Here is a 22,732-nt window from a genome sequence, read left to right as displayed (position 1 = left end):
CTGTGGCTCAAGTGGTAGAGCGCTAGCCTTGAGCTGAAGAGCTGAGGGACAGCGCCCAGGCCCAGAGTTCAGGCCCCACCCCACAACCAGACCCCCCCCCAAAAAAAAGAACTACTTATGTGGTGCTGAGGAATCGAATCCAGGGCTCATGCATGCGAGGCAAACGCTCTACCACGGAGCCAACTCCCCAGCCTGTTCTTGCCTTTATAATCCATTGACACACACAACCAGAGTGACCTTTTAAAACTAGGTCACACCAGTCTCCTGACTAAAATGAGTTCTCACCAGCCTTATAAGAAGTTCAAATTACTAAGCAGAGCCACTAAGACCCAACAGTGCCTGGTTCCTGCCCTCTTTAGGCCTCAAATCTCAGCAAATTCCACCTCACTTACTACCCTGCCATTATTCTGGCTTTCTTTCTGTCCTCTAATGACAGTTTGATTTCCTCTGCAGTAGCTGGAATGCCTCTCTGGTCAAGTGCCCTCTTGGTTCACCATGTGCATGTGTGTGTGTGTGTGAGAGAGAGAGAGCGAGAGAGAGACCTATATGTTTATTTCTCAGAAAAGCCAGATTAACAATATAAATAAATGCTTCCTTTTATCAGGCAAGCTTATATCAATTGCAGTACTTTTTTGGGGGGCTGTTTTACATATGCCTATTGCTTACTACGTCTTGAACTAGGATGTAAAGCCATACAGGCAGGACCTTACCTGTTGTCTCCCTAGGGGAGGAGTAGGAAGGATGCAAGGGCTTAGTTGGGGCCCTGTGGAGGTTCTTGGGATCAATTCGGTCAACACACGCTACACGACAAGGTACTAGCACCATGCTATGGGAGCAACAAGCCCCTTTCTGTAGCTACCTGCGCCAGGGGCTGGGTTTCAATCTTGGCAAGTGCCCTGGACCAGCTGCAGAGCATCTAAGAATACTGAGGCAGAGGTTCTCACCCCCGGCTATTCTGATTTAGTAAAAACATCTGCAGTTTTTACGGGCTTCTTCGGCAAATCCAAGGGGGAAACCAAGTGAGAAACCGGGGCGGGGGCGTCGCGCTCGGCCCGCTTGCGCGGCGGCCGGGGTCCACGCGCACGTGCTGCCTGGACGGGCCGGCGCGCATGCGCGGCCGCCAGCCCGTTCTTTGGCGCGGCCCCTGCCCCTTTCCTCCCCTCACCCCCACCATTTCCCCTCCAGTCACCTGCGTGTTCTCTCCCTCCCGAAAGGCCTGTGCTACCCGCTGCCGCAGGTAAGTGCCCAAGTCCCGGCCCTGTTTGGTCTCGTCCACGGGCCACTCCTCACAGAGCTTAAGGAAGCGCCGGTACCGGCTGGCCGCCATTTTGGGCCCCGCTTGCCCCGCCCCCGGAGGAAAGGTGATCGACGCGGCGAGTTGCGCGTGCGCAGTATGGCTCTCAAAAAAAAAAAAAAGAGCGTCTCGTTCCAACTAGGCATGCGCAGTTCCTGGCGCGCCCGGTCCTGCTCCAAGGAGTGGCGCTGCTGGCCTGCCTTTCAGCAAGACCAGAGAGTTCACCCCACAGCCTTCTGGATCTCGCCCAGCCTCCAGGGACAAGGCAGAGGTGGAGTACCTTAGGGACAGCTTTGCTTTTCTTTTTCAACGTCTGCACAAACTGAAAAAAAAAATCCCTCTTCAGAGACCTCTCCTATTTTGCATAAATGAAACATTAGCATATAAATGCAGGTTGTGACTGGATAAAGGTGTGTTTGAACTGAAGCCTGGTTGTTCACTATTCTCCTCCCCACACCCCCCATTGCTCCTGAACCTGTCACGGTTCTTGCTTTGGCCCTCTTCAGCTATTGTCCTCTCTCCAGCCTCCTTAGTGCAGCTTCTTTCCCTTCGGGTCCTTTAGCTCACCCATCAGATACTTTTTCCTGCAATGCACTGGTTTTCTCTTTCTTTTCTTCCTTCCTTCTTTCCTTTCTTTTCTTTCCTTTCCCTCCCTCCCTCCTTCCCTCCCTCCCTCCTTCCCTTCCTCCCTCCCTCCCTCCCTCCCTCCCTTCCTTCCTTCCTCCTCTCTTCCACTTATCTAGCTATATCACCAATGTGGACTGATTTTTGTTTTCAAAGGATTGCCCCACCATCTATACTTTCCTTAGAAAGCCTCACTCTCCACATTCTCAGCCCTGTACTGAACCATACCTCTTCCCTATTTTAGCCCCACTGACTTTGTGTGGTGAATTTAGAAAGTTCTCGCCTTCCAGGTCTTGAATCTGGGAGTGTACACATAACCAAAACACAAAGTTAATGGGGACATGGCCTTTGAAGTATAGTCAGACTATACAATATTTTAGTACTTTATATAAAATGGTTGCCCCATGAGATTATATCATCACTGGTGATATGGCCATCCTAGTTTGTATAAGTCCTTTGTGATAGTGACAAGGTAAAAATCATCTAATGGTGTACTTCATACATATATGAGTGTATTAGACAGCACTGTAGAATTCAGAGAAAGAAATATTACTCTAGCTGTTCAGGGAAAAGAAGGAAAGAAGATCTTGGCAGCTGCAAGAGGCAGGCCTGGGGCCAGAGAGGATGAGGGAGGAATTTAATTTGGAGGGATTTTAACAGGGAACGGCTTCTCCAAAGATGCTAAGAGCAAAGATCTGTTGAAGGAGAACCTCAGGCCCCGGGTGAATGATGTCCATCTGAGGCAAGTTGAGTTCTTGGAGTGGAAAAGAGGCGGTCAAAAGCTTCTCTCATCACCCACCATGTTTCCAGCCCAACTACAGCCTCATCCCAGCTGTATTTATAGCCTCAAAGGTTTTTGTTAGTTTTGTTTTGTGGTACTGGGTACTGGGATTTGAACTCAAGGCCTCATATTTGCTAGGTATGTGCTCTACCACTGAACCTCACCTCCAGTCCTTGTTTATTTATTTATTTTTTTGAATAAAGTCTCTTTTCCTGCCTGGCTGCAGACCCAAGCCATGGTCTGCCTGTGCTGGGCTTCCTGCTGTTATTAAGAATTGAGGCACATACCATCATATCCAGCTTCCCTCGGTAGAGATGGAGTCTTGACTTTTCTGCCATATTGGCCTGGTATCCTGATCCTCCCAATCTCAGCCTCCTAGGATTGTAGGTGTGAGCCACCAGCATGTGGCTTGAAGCCTGAAAGTTATGATGGCTGCCCATTCTCAAAGAACAAGGATTTGTCCGTTTATGGTCCAGTACCAGGTACCTAGGGCTGTGCTGGAGCCCCAAGGCCATATAACTCTGCCTGAATCTTCACCACAGCTGTGGCTGGGAAGAGCACCTGGCCAGCAGCTTTCCTGGGATGCAGGGAGTGAGGTTCTTCTGTCTGGGGCATCAGGAAGAGTAACATGAGATGGTAGCAGATGGTTTTCCCTCCACTTGGGGTTTAAGTGGGATGAGAAAAATGACTGGCTACCAAAGGTAGCTCAGGGAAATACCTCCTTCTAAGGTCAGTCTTCCCTCATGAACTGGCCCTTGGATGTGGTTGCTTTATCCTTGTGTACTACTGCCCTGTCCACCTCTCATCCTCCATCAGAAGGCTTGTTTGGCACAGGGTCACTAGTGCGGCTTTGGAGTCTGACAGACCTGGGATAAAATGTGGGCTCATTCATTCATTCATTCAGTCTTCTGGGACTGTCTTTATGATTTCTTGGACTCCAGTGCAAAATAAAAATATGAAGTCTCTTGTTCAAAAATGAAGAAGCTGGGCTCTGGTGGTTCATGCCTGTGATCCTAGCTACTAAGGAGGCCCCTGCAGGAAAATCCATGGGACCATTTTGTTATCTCTAATTAACCACCAAAAGAAGAAGGAGGAGGAGGAAGAAGAAAGAAGAAAGAAAGGAAGGAAGGAAGAAGGGAGGGAGGGAGGGAAGGAAGGAAGGAAGGAAGGAAGGAAGGAAGGAAGGAAGGAAGGAAGGAAGGAAAGAAGGAAGGAAAAGGAGGGCTGAGAAGGTGGCTCAGTGGTAGAGTGCTTGCCTTGCATGCATGAGGCCCTGGGTTCAATTCCTCAGTACCACAGAAGCAGAAAAAGCCAAAGTGGCACTGTGGCTCAAGTGGTAGAGCATTAGCCTTGAGCTGAAGAGCTGAGGGACAGCGCCCAGGCCCAGAGTTCAGGCCCCACAACTGACAAAAAAAAAGAAAGAAAGAAAGGAAAAGGAATAGTTGTAGTTCAAGTGATAGCTCAGGGACAGTGGCCAGGCCTTGAGTTCAGGGCCTAAGACCAGTGCGTGTGCACGCATGCCCGCCCACACACACACAAATATTAAAGAATTTGAAGACAGTGACAGCAGAGAATTAAGCCAAATGTGACTGAGTGCTGGTGACTTTACATTGTTGTGGGACAGCCAGGCTGATGAAGGCCTCTCACGTGTGGATTTTACACGGATGTATTGAGGAAACAGACAACCACTATGCAAACCTACAATACTAAGAGCAATGCTTGAACGTGTTAACTTGTTTACTAAATGAACAAAGTAATTTTGGATGTGATAAGGTCCAGAGAGAGATCATGACAAAGTGAAGTATCTACAGAGATGTGGCTGGGTGAAGCCCCATATCTTGAGATTGATCTGGACCTGAGTCACTAAGGTCTGTACCACATGAAGGTGGGCAAGGAAGACAGGCAGAGGGACACAGAGGCCCTTACAGAAATAGACCTCTGTGTGTTTTAGTTCCTCTGAGCTCTGGTTTCTTCAGTTTAAAATGAGAATTATAGCCAGGTGCTGGTGGCTCCCGCCTGTAATCCTAGCTATGGAGGAGGCTGAGATCTGAGGAAGCTGTTCTGGGCAGAAAACTCCCGGTGAGACTCTTATCTCCAATTAGCCATTCAAAAACCGGAAGTGGCACTATGGCTCAAGTGGTAGAGTGCTAGCCTTCAGCACAAAAAGGCTCAGGGACAGTGGCCAACCCCTGAATTCAAGCCCCACAACCAACAAAATAAAATATGAATTATAATAATAAACTAAAAACAGTATTTACCTTGTGCCAAGGCAGAGGAACTCATTTAGTTTCCTGCTGGCTCAAATGGCACTGCATTCCCCTTTTTGACAGGAGTGGAAACAGAGACACAGAGAAGATGGAGCATTAGTTGTGGGGGGTGGCTCGAGGAGGGAGAGTGGATATTTGGGATTTGAGGCCCCTGGCTCCTTATGATGTCATGGCAGTAAAACACCCATGCTGCCTCTATATCCCCATTATAAGATTTACCATATGGAGGCAGAATGGGCCAACAAACTGTAACAGCTCTTATTTATCATTTTCCAAGGGGCCCTAGGGTCCTCTTGTTCTTGTTTTACTTAGGCCCCTTTCCTCTCCCAGTATCATGGGTATTTTGAGCCAGAGTCTTGGCTTACTAGCTTGTCAATCACCCAGCGCCATTCTGGGCACATTAATGGGCGCTGCCTGGAAGGCGGCTCAGTGGTTCCAGCCCCTCTGGGAGTTGATGACCATTTCAACACCCACCTGCTAGCTGTCACTCACTCCACACTGAATGCAACCTCCTCTGGCTCAGTAAAAACCCCCACTGGGGCTGCCCCTCCCCAGCCGTTTGGAATGGGTATTTGGGCTTTGTGGAGTCCTGGTAGCTCTTTATAGAAACCAGGCATTAGCAGGGGAGGAGAGAAAAGGAGGGGAGCTCTGCTTCAGTTTTTAAGTTATAATGATCCCAGTAATCTAGACACCAAATTGCACATTTAAATGGCTTGAAAGTAAAAATATCATTTTGTAATGCTGATGTTAATAATGTAAACATTAAAAAGGAATTAAATACTTAGCTTCATTGTGGGGCACAATTGCCTGATTTTTCTTCTTTTAACTTTGTTCAGCTGGGGGAAAGAATTGGATAAGATACCAGATATGTTACCAAAAAAAAAATAGGGGACTGGGCTTGCATCAGAAGGGCCATTTAATGCCCTCAGGGGCAAGGTAATTTCAGGAGTCTCACTGGCATTGAAGGCGAGCTTTTTCAAAGGACACATCAGTGCTCAGTTGGTCAGGATAGGCCTCTGTGGGGCTCAGAACTGCAGCCTGGTGTACCCAAAGCCCTCAGCTCTGTTGAGGCCTCCTGTCGTTTGCCTCCTCGGGGATCTGCCTCCCTCCTTGCTGTGATGCCATAGCAGCAGCTTCTGGGCATGAATGGTACACACCTGTTAGCTCAGCACGCAGGAGGCGGAGGCAGGGAGAGTTTGAGGCTAGCCTGGGCTACAGAAGGAGACCCTGTGAAAAATGAATGAGGGAAGCAGTTCCATCCCTTGACCTCTTTGGATTAAAGCACTATTGGACAGCAGGGCCTGACACACTAAAGTCTCACTAAGTGATTGTTGAGTAAATGAATTTAAAGAGAAGGACATTAGCCTATAAATCCAGATCTCCTCCCCACCCCACCCCCATTCCTTTCTCCATCCCTGCTTGTCTGAGAAGGCTGAGGGAGAAAGTCTAGGGCAAATCAGGACCAGGTAACGTCTAGAGTTTGTTCTTGGAGGAGCTCTTGAAGTGGCTTAGCGACAGAGGGGGAGGAGAGGGCTGAGAAATGCAGAAGGACTGGGATAAGATTGGAAGCCAGGCTAGGAGTCAGGCTGCCTGGGCACCGGCTCAGCTCAGCATCATACCAAGACTGCCCCTCTGCTTCCTCCCTCCCCTCTACTTCTTGGCACCAACACTTGCATTTCGGCTCTCTCCCTCATCACCTGGTTTATGTTTTTGACCACAGAGGATGCAGATTTAAATCAAAAGTCAGAAGTTTAGATCATTTTGAAGAGCTGCTGATGAGCGGTCTCGCCTCGCCATTTGTTTTATTAGACTGTTGCCTGCCCTTTCCTGCTTGGTCTAGAAGCTCCGTGCAGTTGGGAAAGAGTGATGGGGCTGCCAGGGCGCTGCCCAGAGGCCCAGGGCTTGCTGATGACATTGCATTATGGAAAAGCTGTAATAACATTCCACTCTTTAGCCTCCTCTTTAATCACCCAGGGGACACCAAGAGGGCCTGGGTAGGGAATGATTGGTCTCCCAGGCTGCCCCGCTCCCCTGCTGACTGTGGTAGAGAGAGAAGAGCTGGCTGCTTCACTGGAATGGTGATGGCCCGGCTTTGCTCTTCCGTGTCACCTGTGTGTGAGGACCAAGTGATGATGAGAAGACTGAGGAAGGAGATGCTAATCAAACCTCCCAGCACTTCCCAGCAAAACAATGGTAGAGGATACTCCTAAGGAAGGAGAAGAACCTGCAGCCATGGCACTGCTAGGCCCCTGCTATCCCTCATATACCTGCTTCCTTTGTATTACTCTGTCTCTTTAAATCAGATACCAGATTGTCATGAGGATCATGAAGAGACATTGTTGTAGAGACTGGCTAGGGTGTCATCAAACTTATTTCCTCTTTCCAGACTTAGCATTCAGCTGCAATTCAGCCCCCGAGCTTCTGGGGAGGGCCACATGACTAATTCTTGCCGACGGGGTATGAGTGTGTCTTCTCTGTGCTATATAATTTTCCCCTGCCAACAGCAGCTGTCTGGACTGTGTGTGGAAGACAGTGGCTTCTCAGGCTAGAAGGAGCCTGGGTCTTGGATGACGGTGTGGAGCAGAGGCATTCTGCTGACCACAATAGAGTACAATGCTGCATTACTGATTCTTGGAAACTGTTTATTACAGCAGTTAGCCTATGCTGATTTATTCTTGTATATTAGATAGAAGAAAGCCACCCGGTGTGGGTAAGGGAGGCCAGCCAAGGGACTCATGCATCTCCCAGGAAAAGGTAGAAGGCTCAGAGTCCTTTCTAGGTCTCTTGATCAGCATAGTCACTCTCCATGCCTCTGTGCATCAACTCTATGTGACCAGCCCAGCTCATATGCTACTCTGCGCAGGGAGCTTGAGACCCTGTCCCAGCCACAGGCAAATCCCACAATACCCAGAACCGAGAATGGGTGGAGGAATGGGAAGCTACATGAGGGAGCTTTCGACCTTGTTAATGTGGTACTAGGTTCTCAAGCGAGAGAGGCCCAGAAGAGCTACTGCTGACCTGTAACATATAGAGGTGTGTTTTGTCACTGGTGACTATTTAGTTTTAGACTGCCTCCTTTCTGCCACTCAGTATGCTTCGGCAAAACTCTTCTGCCATTGTCAATGACATCATTACCTTGGTTAAATATAATATAGGAAGTTAACTTGCTTTTTTTTTTTTTTTTTTGCTGGTCCTGGGGCTTGAACCTGGGTGCGGCCCCTGAGCTTCTTTTACTCAAGGCTAGCACACTACCACTTGAGCCACAGCTCCACTTCTGGCTTTTTCTGAGTAGTTTATTGGAGATAAGAATCTCATGGACATTCTTAGCTGGGTTAGCTTCGAACTGTGATCCTCAGATCTTAGCCTCCTGAGTGGCTAAGGTTACAGGCATGAGCTACTAGTACCTGGCCTTAACCTGCTTTTAAATCCAGATTGTGTATTCAAGAATTAAACTATATGTATGTGTGTATGAATGTATGTATGTATGTATCTGTCTGTCTGTCTATCTATCTATCTATCTATCACCATCAAGGATACTCTTTCCTTGTATTGATGTAAATGTTGGAAAGTTGATGGCAAGTATCCATTAGAATCCACCAAAAACTTAATTTTCCATTGTATGAAGTTCAAATGAAAAGATCCCTTCTCTGACCTGGTGCCTGCCTTGCAGAGATGTGCAAATATTTCATTAGCCACCACTCCCATCCAGGCTCCCTGAAGGGTTGGAGGAAATCGGCAAACTATTCTTTTTTTTTTTTTTCCGGTCGTGGGGCCTGAACTCTGGGCCTGGGCGCTGTCCCTCAGCTCTTCAGCTCAAGGCTAGCGCTCTACCACTTGAGCCACAGCGCCACTTCCGGCTTTTTTCTTTTTGCTTATGTGGTGCTGAGGAATCGAACCCAGGGCCTCTTGCATGCAAGGCAAGCGCTCTACCACTGAGCCACCTTCCCAGCCCTTGGCAAACTATTCTTGCTCTATACTCTGGTTGCTCATAAATTGGAACTTCCATACAGTGTGATGATCAGAATAAACAAACAGACAGGGTAATAAGGCACACCAATAATCACTGGTGACCTCAGCAATTTTATTAACAAATTTATTTCCCTAATTGGGAAACATATCTCAGTGCTGGACTCAAGGGCATTATAATAGTTTCCACACTGCAAAGGAAGGAATTAATTAGAACTGTTTGCTCTTATTTCATATTTACACTTGTCCACCAGCCTTGTAAACATTGCCCCCGGTTTCCTGGGTCTTTGCTTTCAACCACCCTATACCCCTCCCCAAATAAATAAGTAGAAAGCAGAGAATATGGCTTAACACCAGTGTTTCTTCATGGTGTGTACCCAGCTCCCATTGGAATCTGCATTTCATGGTCAGAGTCATTTTATGGTCAAAATATGTGGTAGAATCATTAGTTCTAATAGGCCCTGAGAAGTCTGTAAAGAAACCCTCTTTTCCACAGGCAAAGATGGAGAATCAGGGTCCTGATTTATCAGTGCTCACGCCTAGACCTGTCCATAACCCATTTTGTTTATTATTATTATTATCATTTTGGAGCACTGCAATAATAATAATAATACATCATGTATGGCACATGCTCTGCCAGTGAGCTACAACCTCAGCCCAGGTCCTTGTCCCTTTAGAACATCAATACAAAGCACATGAGGTGGGCAAATGTGATCCACCTCCTCTAGTACCTCCTACAGTTTCTCGTAGAAAGATAAGAAGCATTAACTAGCACTGTCTGCCTGTGGAGCAGGCAACCCACACAAGCAGAAAGTCCATGAACCTGGGAACTCATTCTTCAAGGTTTCTTCTAGGAGGGACTTTTGCTTTGTAACTTGCAAGGACTACAGCATGATAAGCATTTGTAGATGGAGATATGCCAGGCCTGCTGTGGTGCTGGCTTCTGACAGTTCTGCATCTCTCAATGTGCCCCACATTGATGCCACTGTATCGAGCTGTACATTCTCCGACAGACAGCATTACAGAGATGCTATGATGTGTAAGATTGTCTCCAGATTGGACTTCCTAATAACTTCCTGATTATTACATCTAAGGAGTATCTAGACGACCACAACTTCTAATGGGTCCCTTTTCAAACTCTGTAGCCTAGAAAATTCCAGATAGTCCTAACAAATTTCAGTCTCCTTGGATCGCCTGTAGGATTCCAATAAGGTTTTCCAGGCCAAAAATAAAACCAGTATCTGGTCCGTCATAGGTGGTGTGCTCTTTCCAGGAGCCCTTGTAGGTTGTGTGAGCAAAGTCGATCATCCGGATATCAACTTTGGCCAGACCTTCAGAAGCACTTCCATCAGCCAGCTGCAAGGCTTCCTGGGGATGCATGTGGTCCCTGGTTCTTTCCAGTGGTTCCTGCCCATCATAGATGAGGAGGAGGGAGCTGGAGTAGAAGCGGTAGGAGATCTGGCTCTGGATGACCGAGAGGAGTGCCCGGAGCCTTCGCAGGATGGGCTCCAGGAGCTCTCTGCGAAGACGGGTCCCATCATGCAGGAACTGATGGAGGGCTTGTCTGAACCCATCCACGGAGAGTTTCCTCCCATAGTACTTGTCTTTGCAGAGAAAGTGCTTCTTATCAGTTTGATAAACCTTACATTAAAAAGAAGAAAGAGAAAGTATAAAGAATTGTCACCGCTACAATTGCAACATCACATCATAATATATGAGCCGATTTCCAGTAGACGCAGGGCAAGAGCGGCTGAAGCAAGCAGAGGACGATCTTCCATCATGCCCCAGCGTGGCTGTACATTTTAAAGCACTCTCTGTGTGGGTCTTTAAAAGTAATCCAAGGTCCAAAGACACTTTGCCCTATAAAAGCGACCCTCTGCTCTCCAGAGGTTACCTACCATCCTAAGGCAGAGATTTGAATCTCCTCTCTTACGGATTACCAGTGCAAACCCCCAAACCATGATTTAAGTCCTGGTTTCTGGGCGTTTTCAATTCAGATATTAGCAAACTCAAGCTAGAAAGCATCAGTAAGAATCTGAACCCACAGCCAAAGGCCTTAGAAAACCAGCTAGATTACAGTTTTCCCCCCAATAAAGTTTATAAAGTCCTTTCTTGGGGGATTTTAGGGCAGCAGCAGTGGGTCTTGGGGTATAGGGGGTGTGAATTGTTTGGAGATAAAGGGCCTGGCAGGATGAGATGTGGATAAAGTTTGTAGGCAGCCAGTGCAGCTGTGGGGAGGGGGGTGAAGAGGAAGGAGGTCCTCAGCCTCTCTGAAGGAAGGAGGGTGGCTCCTCTCCTTGGCAGTGTCTCCCCTCCCCACCCCTGTCATGTCTTGGCCACCAGAAGGGAGCAGATGGAAGAGAGATGCTGACGGTGGGGGGAAGCATAGCAGCCACATCATGCTTTTTAGTTGGCAAAAGCAGAGTTTGAACTAAGGCCCATGTCTGGCATGACCTAGGGAAAGGTGGATTAAATCGGCAGGGCCACACACCTGGCCAGGACTTTCTCTGTTCTTTCCTTGCCTTCACATTGCATGCTATGTTTATTGAAAAACAGAGTTAAAAAAAAGCAACCCAGAAAGTTATGATAGTCTTAGTGTTGCCTTTGCAGGGTTGGAGATCGGCTGGTGAATTAGTCATCATAAATATATGACAGGCATCACTTTCTAAATAAATCAGATCAATTTCAGAAGGGTTGAGGTCCAGAGAGAGATTCCATTTACACCACAAATCATCACACTCTATTCTCTTGAGGACTGCATTCCAAGCCTTCCCAGAGACATCTGTGCGATGAATTTATAGACTCGACTTCCAGCTTCAAGGGGTGGCAGTTTCAATTAAGGAAAGCTATAACGCTTACCATCAAAGCAGACAGACGGTAAGAGGGAAGGAGTGGAGAAAGTATGTTCCCCCTCTAGTCCCCTGCAGCCCTGCCACAGCCATGTAAGTGCAACGATAAAGAGGCATCGAAGCTGGGCGCTGGTGGCTCGTGCCTATAATCCTAGCTAATCAGGATGCTGAGATCTGAGGATCATGGTTCAAAGCCAGCCGAGGCAGGGAAGTCTGTGAGACTCTTATCTCCAATAAACCAATCAGAAAAAGCCAGAAGTGGTGCCGTGGCGCAAGTGGTAGAGCAGTAGCCTTGAGCACCGAGGCTCAGGGACAAAGCCAAAAAAAAAAGGCTTGGGATCTGGGCAGTAAGGAAATTAACTCCCTTTCCCTGGGTTCAGCCAGCAAAGAACAGTGGAAAGCCAGGCACTGTGGGCTCACACCTGTAATCCTAGCTACTCAGGAGGTTGAGATCTAAGGATCCTGGTTCAAAGCCAGCCTGGGTAGAGAAGTCCATGAGACTTGTTATCTCCAATTAACCACCCAAAAGCCAGAAGTAGAGATGTGGCTCAAGTAGTAGAGTGCTAGTCTTGAATTAAAAAAAAAAAAAGCTAAGGAGGAGTGCCCAGGCCCTGTGTTCAAAATAAAGAGCCACAGAAAAGCAGAATGAAGAGGAAATGGCTAACTGGAATTCAAGGAGTAGGCTGTCATATAGCATCTGAAGACAGCTTCGTCATATAAGAAGATGCAGGACTTGGAGGGCGTGGAGTGCACCTTCTCTTAGCTCTTCTCCAGCCCCTGCCCACACAGTCTTCAAAGGTCTCCTGCCACAAGGGCAGGACCCAGGGGACCACTGTGGAAAGTTTCAGCTGCCAAACGCTGTGAGGCTCAGTTTAAAAACAAAACAGAACATGTGGGCATTGACACCATTATCCCAAAGCAAGCACTTAAAAATAAAAACAACAACCCAGCATGTGGACTGTAGTAGCTCAGTGGTAAAGCACTTGCCTAGCATACACAACACCCTGGGTTCTATTCCCAGCACTGAAAGAACAAAACCAAAACATCCACTGTGTCATAAATGGAAAATGCAGTTCTTTGTTGAAAAAGTGGTCATTAACACTGGGCACCGATGGCTCATGCCTGTAATCCTAGCTCCTCAGGAGGCTGAGATCTGAGGATCATGGCTCAATGCTAGCCTGGGTAAGAAAATCCATGAGACTCATATTCAATTAACCATCAAAAAGCTGGAAGTAGAGCTGTGGCTCAAGTGGTGGAGCACTAGCCTTGAATAGCTCAGGGACAGTGCCCAGGCCAAGACTTCAGTCCTCAGGACTGGTATACACACACACACACACACACACACACACACACACACACAGAGTGGTCTCTGGCCTCCTCTGCTGGTCTCTGCAAGGTGGCAGGGGTGGGGGGGGGTGTTGGGAGACCTGTTTGTCCCCCACAGCACATGCCAGGACCTTTACCCCTGCAGTGGGCCCTTTGCACCTACCTGCATGCCGCAGATGCGCACTCCCAGGCAGGCTGAGGTGCTCTGCGCACACTTCCTCATGTGGCGGGCCTTCTTCTCCTCTGACACATCATCCCCATGCTGCCGGGTTCCCATCTTCAGGTCCAGGATGCAGGGATGTGTGTACTGTGACACCACATTTTCCAGTAACAAGAACCCTTATCACATCAAGTTAAGGAAGGCACTGAGGGCAGCAGGGCTGCTACCCCTCTGGAGGCAGGCAGCAACCTCCAAAACCGCCCAGGGGCTCCCAGCCAGGACTTCTTCCTTTCCTCCCCTTCCTTCCTTACAGTTTAGGCTATTAAGAATACAAGGTATTAGCTTGCAGACTGCTTTAATAAGTCCATTCATTTAGGGGAGTCTATGAGTCTGTGAGCTTTTTTCCCTTTCCCATTTTGCTGTGAGGTTGAAATTTAAATGCAGGCGTGAAATCCCTGGCAGGCCATGCCCAATTTACATTTTATGGCAGAAAATCAGAAGGCTAAAAATCTCCAAGTCACTGAATGGGCAATACCTTTTGGGAGAAACGAGTTGATGTTCGCTTTGGAGATGAGTTGCAGGAATATTAATTTCAGCAGAGTAATTATCTTGCAAAAGCTTCTTAGGGATTAGGGTTGCACATGTGTCTTCGTACTGTGGTGCCAGCCTCCGCTTTGTAGGCAGAAGCCTGGTGGTAGCAAGGGGGTATTTCAAACTTGAATTTTGCTCACTGAAGACAAGATGATCTGTGTGTGTGTGTGTGTGTGTGTGTGTGTGTGTGTGTGTGTATCTGTCTCACCTTCTCACTCTTTTTCCTCAAGTGTCTCTGTCTGATCTGTTTCTGTCTCTGGTCTGACACTGACCCTTCTCCCCCCTCCTCCCTCACCCCCCCTCTCCCCCCCCACAGTTACTGCTCCTGCAAGTCTTCTTGCCCATCGGTGTGTGGTGGGTAGGACAAGGATACGGTGCCTCTTGTCCTCCGGGTATTCAGAGCACAGGCGGGTCAGGTGGGCCTCATGGCAGTGCAGGGCCCATGGGTTAACGTTCCTTCTCTTCTCCACCTGGTTCCCCTTCGGGTCTTCCACCATGGAGGAGACTTGGGCGTTGAGGTGGAACTCGGACCTCAGGAGCGCATTGGTTGGGCTGGAGGTAAAGGAAGCACAGGCAGTGGTCAGGGAAGGACTCGTATGCTGCCTGCCCCTGCCCTCTGGAACGCTTTCTGAGAAGGCTGTCCCAGCTGCTGCACAGGCAGCAGAGACACTGCAGGGGCTCGAGTGCCACCTTGCCTTCACAGTGGCCCTCTCCCAGCCCAGATAACTCCTTAGGCATGCCACCCCTCAGAGGAGTGGGGTGATGTAAGTACACTTGTAAACGATCTGGGTTGTTAACCTGCTATTGCAGTGATGAAATGTGGGGGAGGGGGCAACCTGGAATCTGAGATCTGCCCTGCCATTATGTCCAGAGCTTTCAAAATGCCCCAGGGAGTGGGGTGACTTACCCTATCCTTGACCTACCCTCATTTTCCTCCCCTTTCTACATCTTTCACACACACACACACACACACACACACACACATATGGAAGTAGGGTGCTACTGTTGAATGCTCAGCCAAGAACTTAATTAGGCCTGTGTTCCTTAGGGAAGGATGATATTGTCATCTTAGCTCTTTTTGGTTTCCCATAAATGCTCTAAAGGTCCCTAAAGATCTCTTCCTCTGAGAAAGGTCAACTGCCATTCTGGTGGGCTATGGAGACTTCTCCAAGGACCTCAGGCACCCAGGGTCTCTTGCAGCTCCAGAGACCCACCAAATGCCACATGGACCTCTCTCCTTGTCTCTTCAGTACCACTAAGCAGGAGCTGACTTCGAAGAGAAATTAGCCGTGCTTCCTTTCTAAAAACGATTCTTGGCTTTCTGTTCCATACATTATCCCCCAGAGACATTTTCTGGTCTCCGTGAAACAGGTATTTAATTAAACAAGGACCAAATACCTGCTCTGTATAGCACTTAGTTGTATGCGTCAGCTTTTGAGATAAATACATAGTATTCCCCGCCTAGAAGCCTGTGAGAGAAGAGTTCCTTTCTTTGGCCACATGGGTTATTCCAGGCAGTGCCTTTGTCTGAGTTTCTCATTTTCTCCACACCAACCCTAATGTGGAGTGGTTGACCTTGGGCACAGGTGGGGATGGCACTAATCCCTGCTGAGGGCCAGGTGCCCAGCTTCCTGTCACCCTCACAGTGGTCTTCACCTCTCTTTGAAGGACTGTCTCAGCTGGGCCAGGGGTCGGGCACTGCCACTGCTGGTGGTCTGCTGAAGCGTCTGCCAGATGGCCACTGCTGCTGACTCCGGGGAGACCTTGAAGGACTCCTGGGTGACCTTGAAGGACTCCTGGTTCTCCTTCAGAGGGAGGGCCACCAGGCTGAGGTGGCCCCTGTTGTCTCTCTGGAGGTGGACTGTGATGGTACCTGCAGGACACACAGGGTGAACAGGAGAAAGCACACGGTGTCTTCTCAGTGGACATGGGCCATAAGTGACCTTCCTCTTTCCCCAACTCCTCCCTCAAGGAAGAGCTAGGGAACCAGCCCAGTTTTGCTGAACCCCATTCTGTTCGTGAATGTGCAGAGAAGAGCCTTGGATCCATCTTCATCCATACTTACGGCTGTTCCTATTTCTCTACTTCTTCCTACTTTAAACAATGTACTTCTATGCCTTTTGTTCCCAAATTAGAGTTCCTCTCCACATAGACACCATCCCACCTTCCCCATCAGAGCTGGTTCTCTGCAAAGGCACCTCCCCACCTCCAGGGGGCGGCAGGCAAGGGGAGCTTCCTTCCTTCCCCTTTTCTCTCCCATATGTCCTCATCTGTGGCCTTCCTCCAGCAGCCTTTTGGGCCCAGGACTGTCTGTCCCCCTCCACCCATGCCTTTCACACTGATGCCTCAGTCTTTGGTTAGACACAACAGCACTTAAAGCTTTTTGGTGGTCATGGGTCTTTGAGGAAACTAAGACTTGGGATGTGTCCTCAACTTGTGGCTCCCCCCTATCGCTGCAGTTGATAATCAAGGCAAAGGAGCTGTGGCCATGTGGGTGAAGAGCCTGGGAAACAGATTTAACACGCATGCTGCTTGGTATTCTCTTGGTTATGGCAGCACACTCATGCTGTGGGGGTCCTCCCCCCAGTGGAGCCCTCTCTCTGATGGGTTCTAAAGGGGGGGTGCAGCTGTCCTGTAGGGAAGGCAGAGCTCTGTCTGCCCCCTGCACCAACAGCCCTGCCTGTTTTGTGGGAGGGGAGGAGGAAGAGGAAGGCTGGGTACTTTTTCCACACTTCCTCCCTAAATCATCATGGTGGGCTCGTGTCACGTGCCTCTGGGTTTCCCCAGAGCCTCCTCTCTGCTGGGTCCATGACCCTGTTCCCTGCCTCTGGGCCTGGGGGGGCTGCAGTTTCTAGTGCTGTCCTCCCTGAGTGTGCTGTTCCTGGCTGTTGGCTTCATCCTGTATATACTTCTGCAAATAGACCCTTGGAGAAATTCTCTTGAATGAACTGTTCATGACTGCTGGGACCCTGACTGGGGGGTGAGGGGCGGTGTGTTGGTATGTGCTCCTCGCTCTTCATTTCCTCCCCTGGCCACTTGGCCACCTTCCCAGTGTAAGTGGTGCTTTGTGCCAAGCAGGCAGCAAAGGCTGTTGATTGCCCTGCCTGGTCGCCAGGCTGCTTCATGCAGACCCTCGCTTCCAGGGCCGCTCTGCAGTTCAGCATGATGCTGAATCCAGAGCTGTCTGCCTAGCTCAGCGGTCTCCCTGGGCCAGGCCTGCCCTCTCGGATTCCCAGTGCCCTAATTTTGTGGCCTGGGAGGGACATTCAGTTCTCTGTTTTTCCTCAGCTCATCCCAGGCTCCTATGTCCTGTGAAGTAATTGTGACAGGAGCAGTAATTCTTCTCCAAAGCCGCCAGGCATTGTACAGCTGACATGACACCAGCATTCATCCTGGGCCAAGCCCACCCTTGTTCTGTACATGAGAACAAGGGGCTGACGGCAGGCTGGGGACATCACCACAACACTGATCACACCCAGGCACACCTGTACTCTTAGTTACTCAGGAGGCTGAGATCTGAGGATCATGGTTTGAATTCAGCCTGGGCAGGAAAAGTCCATGAGACTTTTATCTCTAATTAACCAGCAAACAAGCCGGAAGTGAAGCTGTGGCTCAAGTGGTTAACTACCAGCCTTGAGCAAAAAAGCTAAAGAACAATGCCCAGGCTCTGAGTTCAAGCACAAAATCCAAAGCAAACCAGTGAGCATAATCATCATGCCTACCATGTGTGACCCTGGGCAGGCCACACGTTGGTACACTGTGGTACACATGAGTCCCTAGGACCACTCCTATGGGGTCCCTAGTCACACTGGTTGTGGTCATTCTGTTCCACAGGAGGGACAGGGAAGTCACAATTCCACTCCTCCCCCCTCCCCCCCAGGACAGAGCCATCAGGTGCTGTGTCTGTGGGTAGGAAGGTCACGGTGCTTGTTGTCAGGAAAACTGACCTTCTTGAAGCCAACACTAGGTGCCCAGAGCCCATCCCTCCCTTTGTGACAAGGGCACAGAGGCCTCTTGTCCTTGGGGTGCTTGGGGCCTTCCAACTGCCTGGGAGGACATGTGGGGCAGAAAGGTGCACCAGTCAAGAGCAGAGCCCTTTGGGGTCCTGTAAAGTTCATGCTGGCATCTGGTACCCGCTGGCCTTTTCCGCTTGAGGGGCTGTGGTGACAGGCCTGCCTGTCCTGGGGAGTTCAGGCCCCGGGAGGCCTCCTAAGAGGGACAAGAAATGTGACCTTCACAGGCTGCTGCAGGCCCCAGCTCCTGTCTGATCACATCGGTTCTGAGTGCCTGCGTAAATGGAGATGAGCGGAGGTGCAAACAACTCAAACCAATAAAATTCAGAAGTCATTTTCATTGCTCATATTGTCAGAGCCACACTGCTGGCTCTGTGTCCCAGCCTCTCCCCTCTCCACCTTGCTGCACACTTCCGTCTCCTAGCTGCCTTTCTCTTTCCATCCTTCCCTCCCCTCCTCTGTCTCACCCCTCTGCCCTCTAGGGCTCAGCTCAGTCCTCTCCAAAGCCACCCCACTGCAGAAAGCCCCCTTGTAAATAGTCCTGAGCTGCCTGCCCTTGAGAGAACACACCAGAAGATCCCAGACTCCTTGTTGCTTGTTCTTTCAATCAGGATCCTGCCTGCCCACCTGGCCTCAGCTCACCCTGTGTGTCGGTGGAGATTAGGCCTCAGAGACCCACAGGCTCCCTGGGTTCTGCTGCGGCCGCTGACCAAGAGCTCTCAGGGCCAGGCAGAACTCCCTGCCTGCCTGCCTGCCTACCAGCTCTCCCCATACACCTCTGCCTGGGTCCTCTCCAGCTGGGCAGACAAGAGCGCTTACTGCCACCATTGGCATGCCCAGAGCATCTCAGCAATTTTGATTTGGCTTAGCCTCGGTGAATATTCTATCATGTGTTTATTTTTAAGCTTATGAGAACATTTACTCGCCACTGCCTGTAATATTAATCTGGCCAAACCATCAGCCAACTGGACCTGAGTGTATGTCCTCATTCACCCAAGGCCCACAGCAGCAGGGGAGATGAGGGATGTGGCCCTAAGACAGCCGAGCCTGAGCGTCTACACAGGAGGCTGCCCTTCAGGACACCCACCTGCCAAGGCTCTCCCTGATCGCTGTTGGGGGGCCCAGCTATGAGAAGTAGAGGATGCACTCAGTGGCAGGCAACAGCCACTTCAGAAAACGGTCTTCCCTCTGAGGGGTGTTGATATCAAGGAGGAAATGAGTGATTCTTGCAACAGCTATGTGGGCATTTGAGACCCCCCAACACAAGGTCACTGGCTGAGTGACCCTGGACAAGTCGTGTCCCCTCTCTCAGGCTAGAGGACCCCCTGAGCCCACACTTGGACTCAACTCTGTTAGGAACAGTCTAGCTAGGTATAGTGGGCCGTTGTGGTCAAGAGTCCACTTTTGAGAGCCAGACCTCAGGCTCTAGTTATGCCTCTCAGTGCTGTGTGTCCCTAGGTGAGCCAGCCAGCCTCCCTGTGCCTTGGGTTCTCATCTAGGAGGGATACTAAACCTGCTTCTGAAGTTTGTGAGGATCTTGTGAGAAGCATATAGGAGCCATAGAGCCTGGGAGCCCTGAGACCTTCCTCATCTTCATCTTGTCCTTAGCTCCCGGCCCTCTCACTCTACTCCAGCATCGGAGGACCAACAAGAGGGTGCTGCTTGGTTCTGGGCATTTTTTCTAGTGTCTCCTAGTGTGCATTTTGCTTCTTGGACCTCAGGACTTCATGGGTGATGTCCCAGTGAGTAAGGGGACCAACATTTTTGCTTCATCAAACCCCATGCCTGGGAGCCGCCTGGCCACTCCCAGGCACAGCGGGCAGTCAGTCCTCAGTCTCCTCCAAGGGCCTGGCCCCTCCCCCATGTGTTTAGAAACCACCTGAGTCGATTTGGCTTTGACTCCAGACTCAAGGTACAGGCAGTCCCCGCCTGGGCTGCGCGGCCTAGTGATTTCTCCACACTGTGGCTGTGGGAGAGCAGTAAGCACACAGCAGGTGTCCTTTGACTTTTCTGCTTTGACCTTTTCTGGGGCTAGTGCTATGTGGCTCCATCCCCTTCTTAGGGCGTGGGTGTGAACAATTGAGATGCTACAGTGCACTGCCTTGCTAGGCTAGGATGCTTGCTGTGTCAGAGGCATTTAGCGCATTTGACTTAAGAATTCTTAAAGTTGGAGAACCTCTAAAGTTATTGAATTAGCAGAGCCCCAAGGTTATATTCCCAGAATGGCCGATCTAAATTGGGACACCAGGGAGAGACAGGCGATGATCGATCATGGTCCGGGGTGCCCTGTCACCCCACCAGAGGATTGTTTGGGGCATAGGGTAGAGGCACAGGTGTGGTCTTTTGCACACTAGTGTGGCCTTCTCCCTCCCCCACTTCGCCTGTGGCAGTGCTGGAGGCCTTCCTCAGCTCTGGAGCTGGGCCAGACGAGCGTGAAATGCTTCTAGCAGTAGTCTGCCCCGTGCCAGGGCCTGCCACCCCTTTGCTCATTGAGTTTGATTGCAAACGGACAGACATTCATTCCAGTGAGTGCTCTCAGCAGATGAGCAGTGACCCGCAACCAGTCGGGCAACACTGGCCTGAGGCCTTGGCATACCAAGGAAGGCCAGGCCAGGCGAGAGGGGGCCTTCGCAGGCAGCCGTGTTTCCCAGGGTGAGATGCTGGCTTGTCTCACTCTGAAGAACGTTCTAGACGTCCGGCTGACATCCTTGGGGATGTAGTAATGTGGGAAATGGTACGTGGAAGCAATTCTGGGTCTCAAAGCCCTGGTATTGCTTCTCAATTGGATACCTGAGCCCCAGCCCTGGGACACCCCAGGATCTTGATTTGCATGTTTGATGTGGGCCTGGGAACCTGGAGCGCACCTCCCATGTGTTCCTGGTAAAGCTGGTCCACCCTAGATTGGAGAAATGCTAATGTGGATGGGTGCTTGTTAGTTAAGACGGGGTTCTTGCTAGCGTTTTGCCTAACCTGGCCTAGAACTACATCCTCCAGATCTCTACCTCTGGGATGACAGGTGTGAGGTACCACTGCTGACTTCCCAGTTACTTTACTGGTTGCCACTGGTATGCAAGTAGGCTCCCAAGTGAGTGTCATTATTGCCTCCTGAACTTTCCCCCTTTGACAGCAGTACGGCAGCCCATAGTCATGATACCAAAGACCCTGTAAGGAGGCCTTTTCTGAGTGTTTGCCTAGCTGGGCTGGCTGCCCGGCCATCAGCTCTGACGATAAGGCTCAGTGGGGACCAAACATGGCCCTGTGATCCTAGGGGGCAGCACAGGCCTCTTTCTCTCCAGACCCCAGCTCACGCTCAGCTCCAGGATGTACTATACCTGTGCCAAGTTTCCTAGCTATACGCTCCACAGTGACAGCCTGCCCCTGGGCATGCAAATAAGTCACATGCAGCTTCTCTATGCCCTATCCCAGCCCAAGCCTCCCACACTACCTGGGCCTCCAAAGAGGGGGGTTTGGAGGCTTCAACCTGGCCTATATTTAACCAGTCACACAACCAGCCATGAGGACCCCCACCCCCACCCCCAAGGCACAGACCAGAATGGCCTCTCAAGACCAAGGGCCACTGGGTGTCATTTCGGGGAAGGCTGGTGGCTTGAGCCACTGGGAAGGGAAGCCAGTGGAGTCACCCTGCAGACCTGGGAGGGGCCTTGTCTCCATGGCAGCCCTCTCGCTTCCTAAGGACAGGAGGGGCGGGGCCAAGAGCAGGGCAGCCGCCACTTACCCTTGTACTGTGGGGTGAAGCACTTCATGGCCAGCGGCAGGGATTCGTAGAACCTCTGCTCCCGGGAGATGAGGGGCTTGCATACTGTGTGCTCATCATACTTCATCAAGCTCATGTGCCCCCCGACCTGGTGCAGAAATGGCTCCAGCTGCACACCCACCCTGGTGTCCCCAGCATCCACGCTGTCCTGTAAGACCATGGTGCTTCTGAGCCCTCGAGTGGAAGGAGAGGGTTGGAAGCGGCTGCAGCCAGGCAACGCAGGCTGGCTGGTATTCTGTCTTCTCCTTCTTGGTCTTCACTATTGTCACAGCACAGGTGTCTCCTGGAGGCTGGCTCTCTGGAAAGTGGAGGAAAAAATTATGTGAGGAAGAAGGGCTACCGTGCAGGGCATGGTGATGCATGCCTGTAATCCCAGCTACAATGAGAGGCAGAAATGGGAGGGTCTCAGCTCCAGGGCAGCTGGGGCAAAAATCAAGAGACTACCTGAAAGTAGACTAAAAGCAAAAACTAGCTAGCACATTTGAGGCTCTGAGTTTTAACTCCAGTAATACCATAAACTTTTTTTTTTCAAAGAAAGAGTAAGGAAGGGGTGTTATGGAGTCTTCGTTCCGAAGATTCACAGTCTCCAGCCCCAACTGGACCTGAAACAGGACCATAAATGTGCATCGATTTCTTCTGGAATAATCTGTCATGAGAAACTGGCTACAGGATTTGTCTCCACGGAGCAGGAGCAAGAGGAAGAATTTAAATAGTTTTTTATTCTTTGGATTTAAATATTAAAATATTTTCAATACATACACACATAACCCTATGTGTCTAGGGTTCAGAGCCTGTGTTCTAACTTCTCTCTTCTTGGCACACCAATCCCAAGAAGCCAGTGGAACCTCTACTGTTGGAGGCACTCGTCTTACAGGATCTTACATTTATATGTTGGGGTACACCATCTTGTTCCCATCCTAACTCCATTGCATGCTTGCTGTGTGACCTTGAGCAAGTTACTAAACCTCTCTGGGTCTCAACTTCCCCATCTGTAGAGCAGGATGATAATGATGCCCATCTCATGGAGTCAGGAGCAGAATTGAGATAAGAGCTGTGAGAAGTTGACCCTGCGCCCAGAGCAAAGCC

General features: G+C 50.1%; 2 protein-coding genes across 2 annotated transcripts in view; both read right to left on the bottom strand.

The window, feature by feature from the left end:
- The window catches only part of LOC105999845 (ubiquinol-cytochrome-c reductase complex assembly factor 2), a 14,166-nt gene extending 12,822 nt beyond the window's left edge, over positions 1 to 1,344 (bottom strand). Inside the window, exon 1 of the mRNA XM_013034976.1 lies at positions 1,190 to 1,344. Coding sequence (XP_012890430.1) covers positions 1,190 to 1,327 — 138 coding nt within the window. The 5' untranslated portion in view covers positions 1,328 to 1,344. The remainder of the gene's footprint in view (positions 1 to 1,189) is intronic.
- An 8,764-nt stretch (positions 1,345 to 10,108) lies between these two features.
- On the bottom strand, positions 10,109 to 21,806 carry Ip6k3 (inositol hexakisphosphate kinase 3). Its single transcript, XM_013034984.1, has 5 exons — positions 21,608 to 21,806; positions 15,515 to 15,731; positions 14,232 to 14,410; positions 13,271 to 13,446; positions 10,109 to 10,573 (listed from the first exon to the last, which is right to left on the bottom strand). Exons 1-5 carry the CDS (start codon positions 21,804 to 21,806, stop codon positions 10,109 to 10,111), a joined length of 1,236 nt encoding a protein of 411 aa, XP_012890438.1.
- Between the last annotated feature and the right edge of the window lie 926 nt (positions 21,807 to 22,732).

The sequence above is a fragment of the Dipodomys ordii genome, unplaced genomic scaffold, assembly GCF_000151885.1.
Source record: "Dipodomys ordii isolate 6190 unplaced genomic scaffold, Dord_2.0 Scaffold202, whole genome shotgun sequence".
Taxonomy (NCBI): domain Eukaryota; kingdom Metazoa; phylum Chordata; class Mammalia; order Rodentia; family Heteromyidae; genus Dipodomys; species Dipodomys ordii.
Note: the sequence above shows the minus strand (reverse complement) of the source record. Positions and strands in the feature narration are given on the sequence as shown.

Excerpts from the sequence above, each read along its gene's own strand:
- Ip6k3 (XM_013034984.1), bottom strand. The coding sequence starts at position 21,806 with ATGGTCTTACAGGACAGCGTGGATGCTGGGGACACCAGGGTGGGTGTG. Across the intron at positions 14,411-15,514 it reads AGACAGTCCTTCAAAGAGAG|CCCAACCAATGCGCTCCTGA; the intron begins GTGAAGACCACT and ends CTTTACCTCCAG. Across the intron at positions 13,447-14,231 it reads CCCGGAGGACAAGAGGCACC|GGTTCTTGTTACTGGAAAAT; the intron begins GTATCCTTGTCC and ends TGATGTGATAAG.